Source organism: Psittacula echo (genome assembly GCF_963264785.1).
Source record: "Psittacula echo genome assembly, chromosome: 4".
NCBI lineage: Eukaryota > Metazoa > Chordata > Aves > Psittaciformes > Psittacidae > Psittacula > Psittacula echo.
Window position 1 is genome coordinate 28,880,053 of NC_137738.1, and position 22,825 is coordinate 28,902,877.

The 22,825-nt window shown below is 37.6% G+C and overlaps 1 protein-coding gene across 4 annotated transcripts in view; it reads left to right on the plus strand.

The window, feature by feature from the left end:
- Positions 1 to 22,825, plus strand: part of ARID4B (AT-rich interaction domain 4B) — an 88,564-nt gene that overhangs the window by 62,986 nt on the left and 2,753 nt on the right. For 3 of the 4 annotated variants that reach the window (XM_080615735.1, XM_080615734.1, XM_080615737.1), the window contains 7 exons: positions 5,787 to 6,035; positions 12,696 to 12,780; positions 13,640 to 13,832; positions 16,239 to 17,450; positions 19,315 to 19,425; positions 21,267 to 21,482; positions 22,617 to 22,763. In XM_080615735.1, the coding sequence (XP_080471861.1) occupies positions 5,787 to 6,035; positions 12,696 to 12,780; positions 13,640 to 13,832; positions 16,239 to 17,450; positions 19,315 to 19,425; positions 21,267 to 21,482; positions 22,617 to 22,763 (2,213 nt within the window). The remainder of the gene's footprint in view (positions 1 to 5,786; positions 6,036 to 12,695; positions 12,781 to 13,639; positions 13,833 to 16,238; positions 17,451 to 19,314; positions 19,426 to 21,266; positions 21,483 to 22,616; positions 22,764 to 22,825) is intronic. The other variant, XM_080615736.1, reaches the window with a different exon arrangement.

A 22,825-nucleotide genomic window follows, 5' to 3' on the forward strand; every position in this document is an offset into this window, starting at 1 on the left:
ACCTGGGACACGCCACTGCCAAGAATTTTATACTAAGCTGAAAGATTTAGTGTTCAGAATCCTGGTAATTGCTGCTTTCCAACAAAAATTTGCATCAGACTTGTATCTTGGTGAAACTTGTTTTTTTGAGGTAACCAGGCAAAATTCTTTGGAGTAATCCCAGTTAGAGTACAGAAGAATTGCAGGAGACTTTGTTCTTGTCTTGTACTTCTTTTGGCTGATGTGCTGCCTTAACCCTGACATCAGGAGAGGCTGCCTTCTGTGGATCCTTACCCTGTCCTTTATCACCAGACTATCATTTTCAGTACTCACAAATAGTTCTTTCTTGGTCTTATGGAATTTCTTGGGTTTCTTTCTTTTTCCTTCTAGTTTTCAAGGGGAAAAAAAAAAATCACTTTATTACATCCTCCAAGGAATTAATGAACAAATATTCTTAAACAATACTTTAGGAACCTGAACATTTTTGATTGTCTCATACTGCTGGTTAAAGCCTTCGTGGTATGGTTTTCTGGGAATTGGTACTGTCATGTTTTGACATTATCAGAAGGAGAAAATGTTAAGCCTCTTTGGCTAATAATCTTGAATGAAGTTAAAGCATTAATTCACGTGCAAGGGAAGAACCTTAATCTTAGAGCTGTTATACACATTGTTACATGCAGTAATAGCATTTCCCCTCCTTTAAGGAGTAGGAGGGAAGTAGGGATAATAAAAGCAGCAGTTGAGAACTGGGTTAAGATGGGCATTGTTTTACATGAAGAGTTTTACTAGGGATTATTACACTTGCAGGTTAGGGTGGCTACCTGCTGTGCCTGTGCTGGTGATGCCTTCTATTTGTACAAGAGTTAAATTTTCTGGAAAAACTTGTTGGGGATTTTCTGAAAGCAATTTACAACAGGATTATGTAATAGAAGCTCCATTTCACATATGGGAGATAACAGATTGTTAGAGGCAATGTTTTTTTCAGTTCCTTATCTGTTAAAATGACATATCAAAGCTTTCTGGTGGTGAATCTAAACTGGTAGCAGGAAGGTTAAAATGTTTTGGAGTGAAGGAGATTAGTTACAGAAGGCATATCTTCTAGTTTCAGGATTAGTGTTGAGAAATATATCTTGAGATAGCTTTCTCCAGTATGATACAGATTTATATGGATTTGATTAGATTGGGACAAGGGAGAGAAATGTGTCATACTTACTGCACATGTGGTGTGAACATCTGCTCTGAATCTGAGACTGTTGGTGTGTATGCAAAAAAACCCCCAAACTTTGAGAGGTGTACTTGGTGATTTCATTTATAGGAACATATTCCTATGCTTTTATTTAATCTGTGTTCTTTTTAAGTATTCCAGCTGCCTTTATATTGGGGAGGACATTTTGTATAGTCATATTTTCACAGAGTCTGATATATTTTATTTTTTGTTACATAGAATATGCATCATACATATGTATGTTACATACATCTACATAAGGATTGTTTTTAATATGGCGATAAACTTCTAATGACGCAACAATAAAGTGTAGAGTGGCGATGTAAAGTGTACCGGTCCTATGTATGCATGATGTTGAATGGAAGGGAGGTGTCTTTGATGTGGAAAAAGTGGTTCTGTCATCACGTTTTACATAACTTAGGCCACTACAGAGGCTATTAACTATGGTAGCTGTCACTGGGACTTATGTGTCTGAGTGAACCTCAGACATTCATCAAATACTAGATGTTTTCAAGCTGAGTGTGAACCAGTGCCATAAAAATGGAGAGTGCTGTACTCCCCAGCCAGACTTCTGAACCATCCATTACCCGTTTGAGGAATGTTTCAGAAATACTCAAAGCCTTGGCTGAATGATTAGAAGCAATAACATGAGGTCCTTCCATTTGTCTCCTCCGTAGCAGCAGAGGAAAACACTCGTTAGCGTTCTGTGCTTGCATGGTTCAAGTGTACTGTACTACTCTCAGATGTGACTCAAATCAAGTTAATGCCTTTTGCCTTCTCTCAGTATGATAGACCATAAATGTACATTTATTCAGATTTCCTGTGTGTGTAGACAGAAATCCTTGGAACTTTTATTTTTAGGTTTTCTTTGCAACTTCAGAGGGAAGACAAGTGCTGGTGAATTTGGGGGGTTTTGTTATTTTGTTTAATTAAAGATTTCTAGTATCATGGCGTAAGTACAGTTCTTAATGTCTCTCTGCCTTAAAACTTAATGGCATCTTAATACAGCTGTGCTTGAGAAAGTCAGAGTATGAAGGGTATTTGACATCTGCCAGCTCTGAATTATGCGAAGTAGAGGTTAAATAACGCTTTAGGATAAGAAGGGAAAGAAAGAGGAGGGAAACAAAAATAGAAGCTAATTGCTGAACTTGAGTGTCAGTTACACTGGAGTTTATTTCTGCTAGTTCTTCAATTAACTGTAATGACTTAATTGAACCAATAATTGAAATAATCTTGTGCCTCAAATTTTAGAATAACCCCTGAAAAAATCATCTTGCATTTGCTGTCTTACCTGCTGTGTGTGCCAGTATGGTGTGTCAGAAGTGTATTGGAGTGGGGTTTGCTGGAAAGCAGGGATCCTGGGAGGCAGCTCTAATCACACACTGTCTCATAGATTTCACCCAGGCTTTGTGACAACACTGTGTTTTGTGCCAGACATTGTGGGTTGAAAGACGGTTGCATGATGCTGCAATTCCTTTAGTGGTGTGATAGCATGTGCTGTTTCATCTATTAACAATACTTATTTGTTGAGACACCCTTATTATGGGCTTGTGGTGTTAAATCTTTATATTGACTGAGAATGATCTGCCATATGTGTATTTATAGCCTTTTAATGATTTCAAAATGTCCTTTGAAACTAACAATCAAGCAATGTTTGTGTAATCTAAATGTTTTAATGGTTTTAATTTATTAACAAATATTTTTGCATTTTAATTCATTAATTTCCTGCTTCTGAAGGCTTATGTTCCCATTACATGTGAGATGGGGTGAAGGTATTCTTTAGTCTGCAGTTGTAATTCGTAATGCTTTAGAGTCCTCCTGATAAGCTTTCTGGTGGTACTTTGGTTTCTGGAACACAGTTAACAGTTGTATTGCTGTGTCTCTTGTACAGTGTGCACACTGTACATCTGCTGCTGCCTTGTTTTATCAGCTGCTGCATGGGTTGTTCATATTGTTGCAGCTTTGTGGGAAGTATTGCTTAGTACTGGTTTTGAGTTGATGATTGTTGTCTGCTGCCAGGAGACGTGGTTTTGGGGTGCTTTTCCCCTTCCCCTCAAAATGGGCTTTAGACTGAATAGCATGAAAGGAAATCCAATGTTCTTAAGCATATATACATGGACAAGTGGGGTTACGATTGTGCGTGCTGGATGGCTGCAATCATGATTTTCTCTTACAAACCTCTGTTTCATGGCAGTTGTGGCTTCTCCTTCATCTGCACTGCCAGGTTTGAGCTTTTCATGGCCTCATAAACCAGTATTTTTCTTGCAACCACTGGAGTATGTTTTGGTTTTACCTTTTTTTCCAGGAGCTTTATGAATATGCTGGTTCATGATCAACGTTCTTCACTTTTGTTTGGTTTCCTAAAATCTCCAGATTATAATCACTAAGTTATTCCTTAGAACACTTTTTAATTGTAGTCATTTCTGCTTCCACTTTGCTTTTCATTTCTGACATTCCTTCACCTATGTACAGTCTGCTCTTCACATCTTCTTGACCATCCACATTATTCAACATCACAGTGAGGATTTCTCATATCTCTCTTCCAGAGAAATTCTGGTATTGTCCTGGAGTCTTTGTAGAGTATCTCTTGGGACACTAAAAAGCCATAGGGTGATTAAAGTGAGAGAGACTTCATAATTGCCAGTGTCTGGAAAATCCTGAATCTCTCTCATAGGCATGCTTTTCTTTCTAGACATCATTCAAGCATTGTGCCACTGTTTTGGGCACTGGCTCGGCTCCTGATGCCAAGCGTTTTTAGGTTTGATATGATAATAACTGTTAAGATGAAACTACTTAGGAGTTTTGCTTTAGTACAGTAGAGAGTATAATTTAAAGGTGTTTAAATTACTGTTTGGTGCTTTCTGTCATTAGCTGTGGAATTCTCTTCAGGATTTTTCATCTGAGTCTTTGAAGAGTTGTATTTATGATTTCGTTGGGGAGTGAGTTTTGCCATATGACGTGTGGTGGAGATGAAGTGAGCTTTCAGAGCTCATTCATTTATGTTGTATTTTTAACTGGTGGTTTTAACTTCACTAGCAAAGTAGTGAAATAAAAAATCTGAAATAAAAATCTTGGCCTTCCAGAACAAAACTGTCTGGTCCATGCCATGTATACATGGATAGATATATCTTCTGAATTGATTCATTTAATACACCAACAGAGCGAATTTTTAGCATTTATCTCATGGTGTATGCACATATGTATGGCTTTATGCATTTGTGTGTATATGTATAGCAACATTCTGAAGTAATTTCATGAAATCAGTATGATTATGCTGCAGTTGAATTTAGTGTATTGTTCTGATTTCTTTTGTCAGCTAATTAGATGATAATAGTGCAGTTTTACTTCTACAAAGAAGCATTTGAAGAACCAAAGTGCTATTTGATTATTTTCTTTTTCTTTGAGAGAAAGTAGTTTGGCATATCTGAGTGTGTTTTACTGAAGATTTCATGGAAAGACTTAGATCATTAATACAGACTTCTGTGTTTGTGAGATTAATTTAAATATTGGTGTGAATCAGGCTTGGAGCATCGCTTATCTTTTCATACCCAGTCTATAATATATACACACATATCTGTTCCATGTCACAGGTCTGTGGTTACTGTGAATTTAGTAAATGGCCCTAGTATGTTCTGTATTGCAGGGTGTGGGATTAGAATGGCATGAGGGCCAACAACATTGCTTTGTAAAGCTATGCAAATCTTCTAACTTATTAAAAGATATTTTTCCCTCATTAACATACGTAGTCTACCCTAAGCTGGTTGGAGCTAATTTTGAGAACACTGAGCACCCGTTAGCTGCAATTGATTGAGACTAGCAAGATTTGTGGGTTCTTAGTGCTGCTGAAAGTGCATCCAAATATCAAAAAATGTATTCAAAATTAGCTTCTGGAACCTGTGAACACCTGCTTGTGTACTTATATGGTAACTAAATGCAACTTTGACTTATAGTTAGAAGACTTCTAGCATAATTGGCAAGGAGTGGCAAGGTCATAAATCAGCACAGGGTTCTTGATTTGCTAAATAATCTTGCATAAGGCCTTTTTTTTTTTTTTTTAATTGGTTTTGTTTCTCCCCTCTCCACCTAAAACGTGACTTTGACAGCAGTCACTTCAAGGTGTTGATAGAGATATTTGTTGTAATAAAGCAAGGATCTTTTGGGGGAGCAAGTTTCAAGAAGCACTTGTAAAATGTTTAGGTTGAGAGGTAGAGTTTAGGGAATGCTGATATTGAGAAGCATGGTTTTGAACTGAAAAAAACCCAATATTTAAACAAAGGGACTGCATGAACAAATCATAGATGAGTTTGAACAACTTCTGCTCATACAGATTTTGATGGATTTTTTTTTTTTTTTCCTTCCTTTTAATCCAGTCATTTTTTGCATCTTGCAGTCACTGGATTTGGTGTGTATTGCTGTATCCTGTTTTGCTGACATTACTCAGCCATAGTGCAGTTTCACGTATTTGGAGCCTGCTGTTCCCAGTCTCTATTGCATCCGCAATATTTATCAGTATATGTGGTTTGGAACTGAAAAGCTTATGAAGTATCTCATATTAACTCTACAATTTTTTAAACCTTTCAAGAGATGACACGAATAAGGAAGAAGATGAAGATGAAGAAGAAGCAGAGGAGGAGGAAGAAGAGGAGGAGGAGGAGGAAGACCACAATAACAATGAGGAAGAAGAGTTTGAATGCTATCCACCAGGCATGAAAGTCCAAGTGCGGTATGGAAGAGGGAAAAATCAAAAAATGTATGAAGCTAGTATTAAAGATTCTGACATCGAAGGTGGAGAAGTCCTTTACTTGGTGCACTACTGTGGATGGAATGTGAGGTAACTTGAGTTTTAGTTAGTGATTTCTTCTTGAATTACTTCTAAAATACACTTGTGTATTTTAAAACCTAAATTAATAGACATCTGGAGTCCTAAACTCTCAGTATTGGTGTTCTGTGAAGGTCATTGTACTGTATGAATCTATTAGCTTTTTAACACTATGTAAATGCAGTACTTCAGTTATTTAGCAGATCATCTTAAAATGACTTGTTCAAAGAAGGCATCCTTCATTCCCCATCTTATTTTTAGATCTTTCCATACAACAAGTAAGAGCTTACCCTTTCACAAATTCCTCCTCTGGCTCTCTTAAGCCAATTTTATCTCTTACAGTTTTTGAACAGTGCACTTAGCTGAGTCTGTATACACAGTCTTCTCAGTGAAGCAGAGTACACTAGCTTTATGGTATTTAACAAGAGAAGATTCTTAGTGGAAAATGAGTGTGCAGCAAATAATTGCATTTCATTCAAATCTATTTCCACCCCTTCCCACCCTTCCTTCACCTGTGGCTGCCTCAAGCATCCGAACAAAAATAGTCTTAGCCTAATGGCTTCTTACACTTTTTGTACTATATGCAGGCGTATGTGCTTTTTATTGTCTTTAATATAGCATTAATAGAAATATTGAATTATAAATATATTTTGTGACATTTCAGACCATGTTTTCTGCTATTTAAAACTTGAAGCAACTTTGACAACAGTAAACTAAAACTTCTGAGTGGCTTTTAAGCCAATTACTAAGCCTCCTGCTATTTTCCTTTTTCAGTGTATCTGCTCATTGTCCTCAACCGTCATCTTTAAAACTTTATTACTGTGTTTATAGGTCTTTAAAAAACAAACAAAAACCAAGCCTGAGGCAGATCTGCTTTACCTTTTTTTTACTTATTTTTCATCTTCTGGAAAATCTGAGGCTCTTGTGACCTTCTTCTGTGATCTGGACTTTGATTGCCATTCCTACCTCTGACTGAGAAGGCAGGACAAATCTCATTTACTCAGTGCTAGCAGGATCTGCTAGCAAGGGTCACAATTACAGAAGCATGATGCTTCTCTCCTTCCCTTGAATACACCTCTTTGCATCTAGGTGATTTCCAGGACCACATAAGCCACTGCTGAGGAAGAACATCTCAATATTGCTGGGTTTGATATTGATCTTTTGATCTACACATATATTATCTACAGGAATATGATCTTGCACATTAACTGTCTTCAGGCAACATTTATAAGCATAGTGGGCTATACAGTTGAGATACTAGGAGAGATGTAGCCTGCTCGAGGTGGGATTTGGAATGTGACCAATATTTCAGTCAGTACTGGGGATGACTTTCTTAGGAGCGTAAGTTGCTGAAATTTGCATCCTACTTGCTGCGGATCACTGTCTACCATTCCAAGAGGTTTCTTGCTTTTAAACTCTTGTTTTGGAATTCGTGTAAACAGAGAAGTTATTTTCCTTTTTGAGTAAATATTATGCTAGGAGCTGAGATGGTCAGAGTTTTATTTGAATGGTACTACTTTAAATCTGAAGAAATCAGAAGTGAAAAATGAGCCTTCACCTTGGAGATTGCAGCACCCTGGTTCATAAAGGGGAAATCAAGATGCTGATTTTTGAACTTCTCATTTTAAACATTGGATTGATATCGGAGGCATTTCTGTGGCTAGGATATTTTTGATAAGAAAAGCATTTTTAGTGAACTTGCACTTATTTGAGAGTTGAGGGGACTCATTTGGTCTTTCTGGCAGCAGGACTTGCATTATATTCTTACCTGGTGTTTTGAAAGAGCACTCTGAAAGGGGCTAGGAGAGTAGGATTCTTCACTGAAAAAGATACTAGTGATTGAAATGTAGCTATGGGACTGTGTGTGGATTCTGCTAAATGTGGCTAATTTTTCTAGTACAAGTACAATCACTTAGACTTTCTGATTTGACAGCAAGGGTTGGGTAAGCCTGAGCTTTAGGCAGCATCTAAATACTTCGATATTTTAGTATTGTAAAGACAAATCTTGTATGATGTAATAACATGATTTGGCTTTTAGTTAGTCACAACCAGAAAAATAATTGCCTTACTTGGATAGCTAGCAATTCTGTCCTCTCCTTATTCGTTGTAGCTTACTTTTAGTGTTTAGCAGGGAGAAGTGCTGTAACATTAGGACATGGGATATGCCAAACTAGGATTTTCTAATCAGCCAGGATATTTTTTGTCATTCTCCTACCCCTCAAAGTTGATGTTCCCCTTTTGCCCTTTCAGTCAGTATGCTGTTTAACAGCTTATTCTTTAAACCTGTAAGTCTGAGCAGGAATCTTAAATAACCACTGATGTTTCTATCACAAGGTAATTTCAGTATTGGTCTGGGATTCAGCGAAGTGTGTGTGTGTGTGTGCATGTGCACATAGTTTGGGGTACTTGAAAAGGAATTTGGTAAACTTGGTATTCATCTTTCTTAGTTTTCTTTAAATGCTCTGGAACCAGTGATACTAACTACTGTAGAACTCTCTTCCCCCCACCACCCCACCCCAAACAATATAGTAACTAGAAAATACAGAAATTGAACATAGCTTAACAGCATTGGACAGCTGCACTACTTTATGCTAGAGAATTTAGTTCTTGGCTCCTGAGATTCAGGTGATAAGTGCCTTTGGTAAAGCTAAAGAACTGTACTGTTCAGGGGAGCCTGACTTGTAGTGAAAGGGAGTGGTAAACATCTCTATCCTGTTAGAGAGAACTCTTTACATTGCCACATGTTAACCAGAAAAAGCTTATGAGAGAAACTGTATTTCTTCTAACAGGCCAGTCACATTCTGAATTGGGTATGCTTTATATGGATCTAAAACTACCCTGGGGCCTAGAGTGCCAGTTCTTTCTGTCATAATTTTAGTTTTCAGCTGCCAGTGCAAGGAAAAGCTCATTGTGTAAGTGCTTGAGGTGATTTTTTTTTTTTTTTTATGCAGTATGTTCCCAGTAATTAAAGACAGAGGGTGCATATTCAAAAAGAGTTTTGGTTGATTTAGCCCTGTTGTATGGTACAGTATGACAAGACATGTTATTCTTGAATGTTCAAGTGTTTAAGGCTTATTATTTTCAACATTTACATTCAGATTTCTGAAGGAAAGAAAAGCAAGTGCTAATTTCTGTCTTGGTTTGTTAAAGCATTAACAATGTACAAATTTTGTATGTAATAGTAAACCACTGAAATTAAAGGAACATGTAGCCAAATTTCAGGTTCTTCAGAGTAGTGCATGTCATAGAAGGGAAAATTAATGAAAAATAAATATATAATAAAAATATCAGAGTCTTCATCTAGTGTTCCAGTATTTGGTTATAAGACTAAATCTGCTTTCTTTGATCACAGCGAAAGAAAACATTTGATTTATCCATGTTAGGAGATACAGACAGTATACTCAAACTCTTCAGTGAATTTGCCAAGGCTTACTAGTTCCTTGAGATTGCTTATTTTCCTAAGAAATTGGTACCTTTGCTAGTATAAATCTAGAGGCTTGAAAAGTACACTTTCTTCCTTGTTTCCCCTCTAGTACTTCTGTGGAGGATTGACCGTGCAATCTCTGATACCGTGTTGTGGTTTATTTTAGCCTGCAGTCAGTACATGTGGATGTAATAGAATCAGTACATAACTCTTCTGCAAACTGCCAATTATATTTTCTGCTATATAGCTACTAATTTAATTCTTCCACTTTTCCTTCCTTCCTTCCCATTCAAACCCACATTTCTGTCAGGTATTCATTTTAACCAGTAAGGCAGAAAAGCTTCTCTCCATACTGGCTCATCTTTGCCTTCATTTTGGTAAGACAAAGGTGATGTTTCTTCTGAAAGCATTCCAGGTTTTCACATGAAACCTTATTTCAAAAAAACCAAGTAAATAATAATTTCTTATTAAATCTCTCCTCTTGGTTCTCAGACAAGCCTGTGCAAACTCTTTTAGGATCACCTCCATATCTTACCTGCTTCCTCTCCCTGCCCAACTGCTCGCTTTAGGTAGCTGATGTAAGCAAGTGTAGAAGACAGCACTGCAGTAAAATGACCAAGGTCTTGTGGAAGCACGTACTTCTTGCAACGAAACTGAAGAAATTAATTCATAATGGTTTTTATTTTCTTTTGGTTTGTGAACAGGATGTCATAGCAATGAAGTAAGTTTTCCTCTTCTAGTAAGTTCTATGAAGAAAGGCTCTAGTCTGAGTCATGCACACTGTTTAGATGCAGCTTTGCATCTGATACACTGTACAGCTTTCAGAGTGCTTCTCTGTCTTGCAGTAGAGAAGAATGTAATTTAGGGTCAAGTTTCAGCTGTGGCTTGGGATGTATGCCTTTTGCAAGGTCTGTTTCAGCCTGGGGTCCAGTTGTCACAGGTTTTGGCAAACCATATGCGTCTGATGTGCAAATAGTGAAAGAAGCTGTGCCATGCAAATGTGTAAAGGGTGGGCATCTGATTCCAAGAGAAGAGTCAAGATTTCTGTGATGCTGAGCCTCCTTGCAGGGTCTGACTGCTGTTCCAGGTGCAGTCAGATATGACTGCAGGAGTAAAGCAGGACTTGCTGCAGCAAGGAATTGTGGCTCACACACAGGTTTTCAATTTTTGTGCTTCTTGAGGAGTTGACCACTGCAGATGCTTTTAAGACCCTGTGATATCTATAGCTATTCTCTTACGATTCTTCACTTCTTCTCTCCTTCACTTCAGTATGCTCCCATATTTATCAGCTGTCCCCCCTTAAGTCACAGACAGTATGTGCATTGCATAAACTGTGCATAGACTGTTTTCTTATTAGCAATGAATAGAATAAGTTAACAGAAATTCTGTATTATAGCATAGCAACATGATTGAGGCAGAAAGGACACTATCAGAATAATTGGCTTTCACTGTGTATTTGTCCAGTTCCAGTGCTGTTTTCCTTCATGCCTTTAGACCTAACAAAATACTCCTACATTTATGTAGGTTACAAGGTCCATTTGGCAGTCTTAGTGGTATTCCTTCTGGAAAGCATGTCTTTGACTTGAAGAAAGATTACTTCAAATAGGGTTTCCCAAAGTCTCACAGAATATAGGATTTTTGCATACCGGAAAGTACTCTGTAAAGCTGTTTTTTGATTTTGGAGAGAAATCTGAGCCTGTTCACCTGCATGTCACCTGATGACATAGTATGATTACAGCTGTATCTGCAGCAGTATAGGTAATCTTGGTATGTTGTAGTTTATGTAGTCTGCTGCTGGGTTTTATGACTTTATTTTTCTGTCACAATGGAAGGGGAAAAAACCCAGGAAACCCTTTTGGAAAGCTGTTTTTTCACAGACTACTGCTACTTTATGTTTCACTGTATTATGAGAAATTAAAGTTAATAAAATACAGTGTTTAGCTTCCATAATCCCTTGCATAGATCTTAACTTCAGAGTGTACAGGAAAGCAAGTTGGAAACTTGCAAATTTTTCTTTAATCCTTTTGAACATGTATGTTAGTATTGTAAATATAATTGGCAGTAGTTGCAAAGAAGCTGAATTGGGATTGCATCAGGAATTGTATATATCAAAATGATGGTCAAGTAAGCTCAGCTGGAAAGCCAGCATGGTCATGAGTGCACTGTGCTTGGCTCCATTTTGTACTAGTCCTCTGGGTGTGTGGGGTTTAGGTGTTCTGGTTGTTTTTGTTTTGGAGGTCTTTGGGGGGTTGGGGTGGGGTTATTTTTGTTTGGCTTTTTTTGTTGGTGGTGTGTGTGTGTGTTGGGGTTTTTGTTTGTCCTTTGTGTTGGTTTTGTGTTTTTATTTCTTCCGCTTTGTTTCCATGTTTACCTGGGAAGATCAGGATTTGTGTGACTGTACATTTAGGCACAAGTTAATACATACTAATTTTAAACTGACCTATTTCTTAGCCAGTTCTTGAATTCACAGTTGGAAGTAGGACAGCAGGTTATGCTTATTGGGGGGAAAAATAATTGACTTGATTCTGGAGGGTTTTCACAAATACACAATGAAACTGGCAAGTACAGTATACCATAGTTACAGTATATTCTTACTAAGAATATACGTCTCTGGTCTTGGATTTGTATTTAACATGTTCAGTTTTAGGTAATAAGACACCTGCTAATATCTTGGTGCTGTTTAATATTTTTATGTCTAGTATCATTGTGATAGAAAATTGAATCCTTTAACTGAAAACAAACTGAAAAGTGTTAGTGTTAAGTTAGTGACTTGTGTTAGCCACTCCAAATACCACTTCACAGACACCTGGGCTCGAAAGAGTTTATTTTTGTTAAGTGGTCCCATTTCATGTAGTTGTAATAATCTATTTTATTGTTAAGGCTTTTACAGTATGTATATATAAAGTATACCTGTTGGAGATCCATATAGAAGTACCATTCTGCTAATTCGTTTTACCTGTTTACATGGATTTCCTGCTGATCAGTGCCAACTAGAAGAATACCAGCTTTTACTCTTACCCATCAGTGTAAAAAAAACCCCAACCTTCATTCTGTATGTCCCAGCATATGTGAAGAATTGAACCTTAGCTGAAACTTCACATAGTGAAAAGTACACAAATGACTTTATTCAAATTCCAATTCCGTTTTTAGATGGCTAATAATTTTCCTTCTTCCATTAATAATTTCTCTTATGGTGACATGATTATCTACTTAAAACCATAAACATACTCATTTTTGTTTGTTTTTAGGTATGATGAATGGATAAAGGCAGACAAGATAGTGAGACCAGCTGATAAAAATGTACCAAAAATTAAGCATCGAAAGAAAATAAAGGTAGTCTCTCTCCCTTTTTCTCTCTTGTTCCCCCAACTTTGGTTTAATATATTCTTAAGTGCCCCCCTCACCCCTCTTTTGATTTGCCTACAAATGCTAGATGGTAAAAGAGACTTCCTAACCTTCTAAAAACTGAAACTTTCTTCAGCAAGGTTTTGGGTTTTTTTTCACTTCAGGGTGGGGAGGGGAAGGTTCTCTTTCCTTCTTCCTGTATTTTTAAATGAAATTTATGTATGCATTTGTAGAAAACAAATGAGAAGGATCCATTTTATCATCAGTGATGGGAGCCAGCTGTGGGGAGTGAAATTTGGAAGCTCCCTCTGCTGATTCTGAAGAGAATACCTATGAATAGTGTGTGTGTGTATGTGTCTCTTACAATTTTATCTCATAGCTGTTCTTTCAAGATTAATTCTTTTAAAACTGATATTTAGGCACAGGTTATGGAATACTCCTTGGGCAGTGGGGTGCAAGGAAGCTTTTGCTTTTGCCACAGATGTCAGCACTCCCCCTGCACCCCGGCACCTGGTGCCTCTGGAACCTGAGTAAACGCAGGTTCTAGAGCTCCCTGCTAAGCAGGCCGTTACAGCCCCACCCTGCCACTGCTGCGCCTGGCATCCTGTGGTGCCACAGGTCCTAGAGCAGTGGCTGTGTTTACTTTCCCATTTGTTTTACTGTTGACAAAGTTCCTGCTTCCGTATAAACGTTTTGGCATGGGCCGCAGAAAGGTATTTGCGATCTTTTAAAGGAAAGCTTTTCTCTAGAGGGTTGAATTTTTAAGATAACTGTAAGTATTGCTTAGTTGCAATTTATGTAAGGTGTATGCTCAGATGAGAAGTTTTTAATCTTTTCTTTTACATAGAATAAAACTGACAAAGAGAAGGAAGAGAAGTATTCTCCTAAAAACTGTAAATTGCGACGTTTGCCAAAACCACCCTTTCACACCAGCACATCACCGGAGACTGGGTCCAAACTTGACAGCACCGAAGCCAAAAATACTGAACAAGCGCCAGTTAAATCAATAGAAATTACTTCTATCATTAATGGGCTACAAGGTATTGTACTTAAATTTTTTCTTATTCTGTAAATGGCCTTTAAACAGTAGTAAATGACAGCGTAGAACTACTGATGCAATGTACATTTGAGTATGTCTAGCTAATTAGATCATCTTCCTCATTAATAACCCTTGAACGAAAGCAATATTTGCAGTTTCTGAAAACAGGTATTATGGATTCAGTGTATGTTAACAGCCTTAAGAATTACATCCTTTGGTTTGCCATCCTTTCCGCCCCCCCCTTGCTTGATATGTAGCAAAACATTTGTGCTTCCTGTGCCATTTCTAGGGTTTTAATTTTTAATTAACTTTTAGGACCCATGGTGGGTTTTTTCCTTGAAAAAATAGAATTAGTAAAGCTAAGTTTCCTGTCAGCATAACTGTTGTTCCTAACGTTGTTTTTCCCTTCCTACATATTTACTGCAGCTTTATAACAACTAGTTGCTTCTCTTCATCCTTAGTTTAGTGCATGCCTCCAGAAAAAGAAAAATCATATATGGTATAGATAGTGTGGGTAGCCACCAATTTTTGTGAAAGGTGTTTGAATTTAATAATCTTTCAGACCTACTCAAACTTGGATGACATTGGCCACTGGGTTCCAAATTTGTAGGTAGAATAACAGTTAACATGCTCTATTTAAGCTTCATTTCCTTAGGAAATGAGAAACAAAAAAGCAATTAGTGGTGATGATAATGACACTATTATTAGTGCTATAATTAATCTGTAATTAACTTCTGATTACAAAAGCACAATTTGACATGCACCCTCTAATATTTTTGAAAGCTAAATGTTTTCCATATTACGTAATTAATTCCCAGAAATGCTTTTAATTGTATGCAATTGTACCATTTAAGTCCACATATATTCGTACTGGGGATTAACCTTTTTTCCTGTTATTTGCGGGTTTTTAAGTATGAAAGGTGCTCATATTTTACTTTTCTTTCTCCTCCCATTTTAGAGGTGCTTGCTCAAAACTTCTTGCAGTTGCTTTTTATGTTTCATGTTCCTAAACAGGAATGATTAATGTTGTTGTACTCAACTTTCTTTTGAAGGGCACAGCAAAGTAAATAGGTTGAGAGGAAGACTTGGTGGACCTGATTTTTTTGTTGATTTTTAAATGTGGTGTTCTTTGCTCTTACTTCAAATGGCAAATTTTGATACCTCATATAATAATACTCTAGTGTAGTTTTGATCCTCTAAGTTATGTGAAAGGCAAATGTCAGAAATTCATTTTAAGTAATAGAGTTCTTGGAACTTTAGGCCAAAATGGCTACCATAAACTTCTAATTAGAAAATAACAAACAATACTGAAAGGATTGTGTAAAACTTGCTTTCAGACTGAGTCTGAGAGTAGAATTTAAGATCCTGCCTATCCTAAATAAACGAAGAAAATCACCTGAAGCAACATTTCTGAAGATACTTTGTCCTGTACACATCTCTGTTAGTTTGCACTTCTCTAAGTTAATCCTATCTCAGTAAGCCTTTTTTAAAAGGTTAATTCAACTTTGATCTTTTCAGTGAATTTCATTGACAATATTGCTTTTCTTCTCTGTCATGGTTTACATTATCATCTTTAAAGAGGTGGTAAGTTTCAGTGAGGGATTGAGAATGAGAGATGGAGTGAAGTGTTAAACTAGCTATGCCAACAAAAATGGATGAGTTACAAATCAAGAAGCTACTTACATAATTGAGGCAGTTCTTACCATTCCTCCTTGTATCCATATATCTTCCCATTGAATGGGCTTGTTGTTAATTCCTTCTCCATTATATTTTTGTCTTTCTCTCAGTTTCTTTATTCCTGATCCTGAATTTTCTTACTGTTGTCCTACACTCTTATTGTTCATATATTTCTCCAAGTGCCTTTCATTATTGCTTTTCCTTCCTTTTTCCAGGCTGGTCATCAGGTTGGTTTGTTAAGAGATTATCCAGTGTCTTTGTTGTTCTGTTCTTTTAGACTGTGGATTCTCCAGGGAAAATACTGTCTGTGCTCCGGGCTTTAGAAAAAGGGCGGATAATGGTAGTGTTTGTAACCTGTAAGAACTATTTAGAGTTTTTATGTTAAGCACATATTTCAATTTCTCTTGGCTAATAATACAGAAGTTCCTATATTATGGATTGATGCATTCTGTGCTTTCTGCACCTCTTCCAAAATTCCTGGAGATGTGCTGTATAATACAGAATTTTCCTAATTCCTAATCTGTCCATTATACATTCTAATAGAGCAGGAAATAAATCTTGAAGTCTTCAGGAGGTACCATTTAAAATACATACTACTAGAGATCTCTGTAGCATGTGTGCATATCTGTACAGTTTTCTTTAGTGGGGTGTTTTTAAGAATTCTGTGTAACCCGAATCAAGACAAACTTTTCTTGTTTTGTTTGTTTTTTTTGGATTTATTTTTAATTAGCTTCTGAAAGTTCTGATGATAGTGAGCAGGAAGATGACCAAAGTGCCCCGAATGTACGTGCTGATGTCAAAGAGGAATCTCAACATGAAGCTGTAAGCCAAGATAAAAACGAACTCTGTCTTAAAGAAGAACAGAGCAGTTCATCCCTCCCAGAAGAAACTAAAGCCCTGGCAGATGTAGTAGTGCCCAAATCAGGATCCAAGTCTCCTGAAAGACTGAGAAAAGAGATGGAAGAATTATCTGAAGATACTGACTCTGATGGAGCAGATGAAGCCACAAAAAAAAGGAAGGATGTAAAAAAGGAGGTAGTGGATAAAACAGCAAAACCACAGGTAAAACGTGGTAAACGAAGATACTGTGTTGCAGAGGAGTCTTTAAAGACTGTGTCACCTAATAGGAAGGAAGAGAAGTCCAAAAACAAAGACTCCCTTAGCTTAGAAAACAGCAGTAACAGCTCCTCAGATGAAGATGAGGAAGACAAATCTAAACTGAAAATCTCTCCAACTAAAAAGTACAATGGACTAGAGGAGAAAAGAAAGTCTTTACGGACAAGTACTTTCTATTCAGGATTTTCTGAAGTGGGAGAGAAAAGAATAAAGCTTTTAAATAACTCGGATGAAAGACTTCAGAACACCAGAGCGAAGGATCGAAAAGATGTCTGGTCAAGTATTCAGGGACAATGGCCGAAGAAAACACTGAAGGAACTGTTCTCAGACTCTGACACTGAAGCTGCTGCCTCCCCTCCACATGCTGCTCCTGAGGATGCTGCAGCAGAGGAACAGCTTCAGACTCTTGCAGAAGAAGACATTTCTTTGCCTGGCTCTGAACATGAAAAATCTTTGCCAAGTAGCGTGGATGTTAAACCTGTTGAGGAAAAACCAGCAGAAGTGGGTGAAAAGAAAGTTGAATTTCCAAGCAGTGGCAGTAATTCAGTGCTAAATACTCCTCCTACAACTCCTGAATCACCTTCATCTGTAACTGTAACGGAGTCCAGTAGACATCAGTCCAGTGTCACTGTCTCTGAGACACTGCCGCCAAATCAAGAAGAAATACGAAGCATTAAAAGTGAAACAGATAGCACAATAGAGGTGGACAGTGTTGCAGGGGAGCTGCAAGACCTCCAGTCTGAGGGAAATATTTCTCCAACAGGCTTTGATGCCAGCGTCAGTTCCAGTAGTAGTAATCAACCAGAACCAGAGCATACTGAAAAAGGTAAAGGAAAGAGTAAACAGAGCTGTCTTCAACCTAACCAGCTCTCATTTTAGCATTGCTGATGTATTTTCATTCTGTTATGGTTATACTGCTGGAAAGTTAGTTGTTGGAGAAAGTAGTAACCTGTTGTCTACTTTAAATATGCGGAAATGACATAATCATCTTGTGAACAAAATACAGTCTGCCAGGAAAGTTCTTGGCCTTTCACTAGGAATTGTGATGGTTTCAATGAGGATAAGAATAAAGTTTATATCGGACCTGGCAAGAAAAGCGCAGAGCAAACCGTAATATACTGTATAAAGAATATTTACTGTAGCAAGATGGATATGTTTTGAGTACCTTGCTTACAAGTAGAAGATTCTGTTTCTTACATAAAATGTTGTTACTCTGTAAGCTGTTTATCTGGGAGGAGAAAGCGCCAATTGTTGCATGCTTAGACAACCATTTCAAACTTGCATCCTATGAAACTAATGGCTTTAAAAAATACAAGTCAAGCTGATAACAAACATTGACCTTATTAGCTATGCTTCACTTTCAGATGTGATTTTGCAGGTTGAAGTTCCTATCCTGAGACCACTAAAGAGTAGGGATAAAAAACACTGCCAGCGCATGTGCATGGGATGTCAGTGTACTCCTGCCTGCTTTTTAACTGTTTGCAAGGCTGGGTCTAACAGCTTTGTTGTGAAAATCGCTGGCTCTTTTACAGTTCATCAAAAGTATAGCTACTTTCACAGTGTTAAAGTGCCTAAAAAATTATTAATACAAAGGAAAACAAATACATGTCTGAATATAATCCTGAGAGGACAGAACTGGTTTGTTCATCTCAGCAGATTTCAGTTAATAATTAACTGAGTTTTCTCAAAATGCCCTTAAGGCGTGTTACTGTCATCATTCTGTTTGAATTGTTCTTCAGAAAGAATGTGACAAAATGTGTTTCCTTAAAGGAAAGAGTTTAGAAGAGGTGAATATGTAGCCCTCAGTAAATATGCCCATATTACTTTGTTAATTATAAACGTGTAGGTTTAGAACTGGTTTGCTGCTTTATGTAAAAGGAAATTATTGCCACAGGAAAAAAGCTTTACAGTATTGCAAAATATTACCTTTACATGCATTAGACTTTAACTTCCTCTCTGATTCTGTCAGCATGCTGCCTGCTTTAGAAAATCTGGTTTCTTCATTTGAATGGTTTTGTTACAGGAGTAATTTTTAATCTCTAAGTCAGGTGGTTGTGGAACAACGTTTGAACAACTCTGAAAATTTGCTCTTTTAACAGGTGTACTAGAATTCTTTTCTCTTCCCTACCTTCTCCTTGTGTAGTCACAGATATCAGTACACTTTTTCCTTTGTTTTTCTGTTGCCTCATTTTTTTTAACATTATCAGTGATTTTTTTCAGTGGTTTCAGTTAATGTGATTACTGATCACAAGTGATCTTCTCAGTGTTTTCTCACAGCTTCCAAGTGCCATAGGTTTTTTTGAACTTTTTTCAGTGCCAGTAGTTTTTGAGAAGTTTTTCAAATAAATCTATTCTTACTTAATTTGCAGTGTTAAAAAAGTAACCTGTGTAGTTCAAGACAAATTCTGGTGGTGCATAGAGAAAAGTTACTCGCCATCATCTTGCATGTGCGCTCTAACCAGCAAACTTAGACTGCCTTCTGTCCTCCTTCACTTCCTCTTTTCAGTATAAGTAGAAAGCTGAGCTGTATTAAGAATAGGCAGTAACAGCCACATTGTTGTCTACAAACTTAAGCTCTGAAGTAGGTTTGGTTTTTTTTTTTGAGACTTGGGGGGGGGGGGGGAGATGACAGGACACCCCCATGTAAGTGCAAGTATTTATCTAATAACTTCTTATTTTTTTTTTTATAGTCTGTGCGGGCCAAAAAAGACTTAAAGATGCTCAGGGGGGAGGCAGCTCCTCAAAAAAGCAGAAAAGAAGCCACAAAACTTCTGTGAACAACAAAAAGAAGAGTAAAACTAGTAAGTACAGCAGCTGAACATGAAATGAAATGTATCAAAGTACTGTGTCATTTGTTTGAATGATTGTAGGAGATGAAGTCTGGAAATAAAAAATGCATTAGGACAAAATGTTCTCATTGGGGAATACTGCTTAAAAGAAGAAACTACTCTTGCTTGAATGCCAAAGCATTTTTAAATGTCTTGTGTTATTTCTGGGTCTACTTCTGAGAGGTCCTTGGTATTGTGTAATTTGGGAAGACAAAGAACAGCGAGTATTTCACACTTTGTAGAACTGAGACAAAGATCTCTGTGGCATGATAGCTGCATGTTTTAGAGGAGAGACTGGGATCTGGATGAAATTATACTTTGTATTTTCTGCAAGATGACTTTTTAGAGGTTAATGTCTTATAGTAGGAAGTATGAGAATAATTACAGAAGATACAGCCTCTGTTTTCTTCCTGTATCAACTGTAACATCTTCAGTAAATAATGCAGCTTTTGCAGCTTTTTTGTAGTTGTAGAAGCTGATTGGAATAGAAACCACGGTACTGGGGAAGGGAATCTTAATAAAAGCAGAGGTGTATTAGAGACATATGCACACATGTCCAGGAGACAGCAAGATCAATTACTGCCTCATCTCACTGCTAATAAAAAATACCAGGAAAGAGTCAGCTAGACAGTGAAGCTGGGAGGATAGCTGTAAAAAAAAAAACATGCAGTGAAAGCAAGGATAAAAAGCATATGCTGTATCTTTTTTCTTCTCTCTTCCTCCCCTCTGCCCCCCCCCTTTTCTATCTTTTAACAGCTTTTACTAAAAGTCTGTACTTTCTTGTCTGGTATTTGCTTTCACCCAACCTGTCCTCATGTTCATTGATCTCTTCTTCACATTCTCTCATCCTTTTTAATTCCATTTCACTAATCTCTTCCTTCCATAATCCTTATTCCTTCCCTCACCCCAGGAATTAAAGTAACAAAACAAACTGAATTTGCAGAACAAATATGCCATTTTTAGCTTTGCTATTGTTCCCTTTGATTTTGTGAATTTATCCCTTTTTCTCAACCTATGTCTTTGTCAGGATGCAAGCGTTTCAAAGCTAAACCAGAGGCTTTTATATATCAAATGCTGTATTAGAAATTAATATTAAAAAAAACCCCAACTAACCCCAGGAGATAGAACAAAACCAGTCTTGCTAACTTTTAGAAAATGTATAGCCCCATAAGCAGAAATATGGTGATAACTTTTGCAGCTGTATTGACACGTTGGACTGCCTCTTTGCCTTATTTTCTAATGTAGGCAATTAATTTACGGATATGGTTCTGAAGCAAGAAGTGGGATGCTGTCTTGAACCTTTCAGAGTAGAGTGCATCTTCCCTATATGGACCTTGAGCAGTTGGATTCTATTTAGGAGCCTCCTTACAAGAAGTGTGTCCCTGCCCCACTCCTTTACATTCTTGCACACATGATTTCAGCAATATACTTAACAGTATCCAGGATGGATTGTGGAGCCAAAGTCTTGTACTTCTATCTGCCCTCTAGCACTGTAGGATTTTGGTTCCCATAGATCCACGTAATAGCTACACACCTAACTGGACAGTGTTTCCAGTGCAAGGTTTGCCTTTCACAGCATGCCAGAATTAGAGGGGCCTCATATACCTGTTTTGTGGTCCTGTGTTTGGGCACTAATGATACAAACAGCTGTGTGCCAAGCTTCTGTATCAGGGTGGATTATAATATTTTAGAGTTAAGGATTTTGGTCAAATAAAATCCCATTATGTGAAAATCAACACAAGGGTAGCTTCTGATCAACTTTGGTTTGGGGAGGAAGAGTGCTTTGTTTGTAACAATATTTCTTGTTTCTACAGCAAACAGCAGCGACAGTGAAGAACTGTCTGCTGGTGAAAGTGTGTCCAAGTCTCAGTCAGCAAAATCGGTTTCTACTGGCATGAAATCTCACCAAACCAAATCACTCACAAGAACACAATCTCCAGGAAAATGCGGGAAAAATGGAGAGAAGGAGTCTGATCTCAAAGAACAGAATAATCGTTTGCCCAAAGTTTACAAGTGGAGCTTTCAAATGTGTAAGTATTTTCTTCAAAACCCTCCTAGTATGGTCTTGTGGTACAGTATAAGGCGGCTTTTAGAATTACTGAATTCTGTGTATTTTGGCTGTTTTTTTTTCCCCCTAACACAGGGGAAAAATTATATAAAATTATTCCATCTCAGTTTGCTTAATTTTGTGATAAATTCTGGTTTAAAATTTTTATTTTTCTTTTTTTTGCCATTGCAGTGCAGCAAACTGCCTGTATTGCAGTCTTCAGTACTGATTTTAGATACGGCTCCAGCAGACTGGCTGTTCTTGTCATTCTGTGCAGACTTGTCACTCTGGCATGAATGTTCTCAGCTATGCACCTTTCTTGCATTGATATTTTGTTGCTGGTTTACTCCTCATTTTCTAGTTATTGTTCAGACACACAATTGGTTTGTAACTTCTTCCTCTCCATTCTGCCTTCTGTGCCTCACGGTAGTTTAAATGATTCTCAAATGTCTTTGAATGGAGTGTCCAGTATGGCTTACCTGTGGCTGAAAGGAACTGAACCAAGATAGTTACTCCTGCCTGTGCTCTCCAAGCTGTGTGCCATGCTGTGGATTGCTCCCAGCTGGAAACAGCTCCTCTACTGGCTGTGTTCATTGACATCGCCATGTGGGATGCCAGTGAGGAGGCCCTCTATATCTTGCGGCCTCTTTGGCATGGATTCAATTAGAACCGTGCCACAGCTATTCAGATTCCTGCCGTAACCTGCTTGTTTTGTAACAACCAATGCAAGATGGGCAAGACTGACCTTCCTGGTGCATTAGGCCAAACTGAGCTCTAGCAAGTACTCGAAACAACAGGCTCAAAGCTATTTTTAGACCCTCTGTTTTCACCAGTTGTCTTGTTTTCCCCTTCCTATGGGGAGGGGAATGCATGCATTTTCTTACTTTCCACTCCCTTAAAAGAAAAAAGAAGTGTTCCTGTGATGGTTTATTTTAAAAATAATAAAAAATGGATCAAGTTTATGATCATAAATAGCAGCTGCTGTTGCAGTGGTTTTTTGGCTTTGCTGTCTGCTACCTCAAAGCACACGGCACATCACTAAGATTCGAGTACTGAAATTCGTGAGCTTTTGGAAATGCTGCAATATGATAGTTAACAGAGATTGTTTAACTTGCAGCTGACTTGGAAAATATGACTAGCGCTGAGCGCATAACAGTTCTCCAAGAAAAACTACAGGAAATCAGGAAACATTACCTGTCCTTGAAATCTGAGGTGGCTTCCATTGACCGAAGAAGAAAGCGCTTAAAGAAAAAAGAGCGTGAAAGTAAGTGCAGGGAGCTAAATTCTACCTTTAGCAGGCTAATTTGAATGTCATGTTATTTAGGT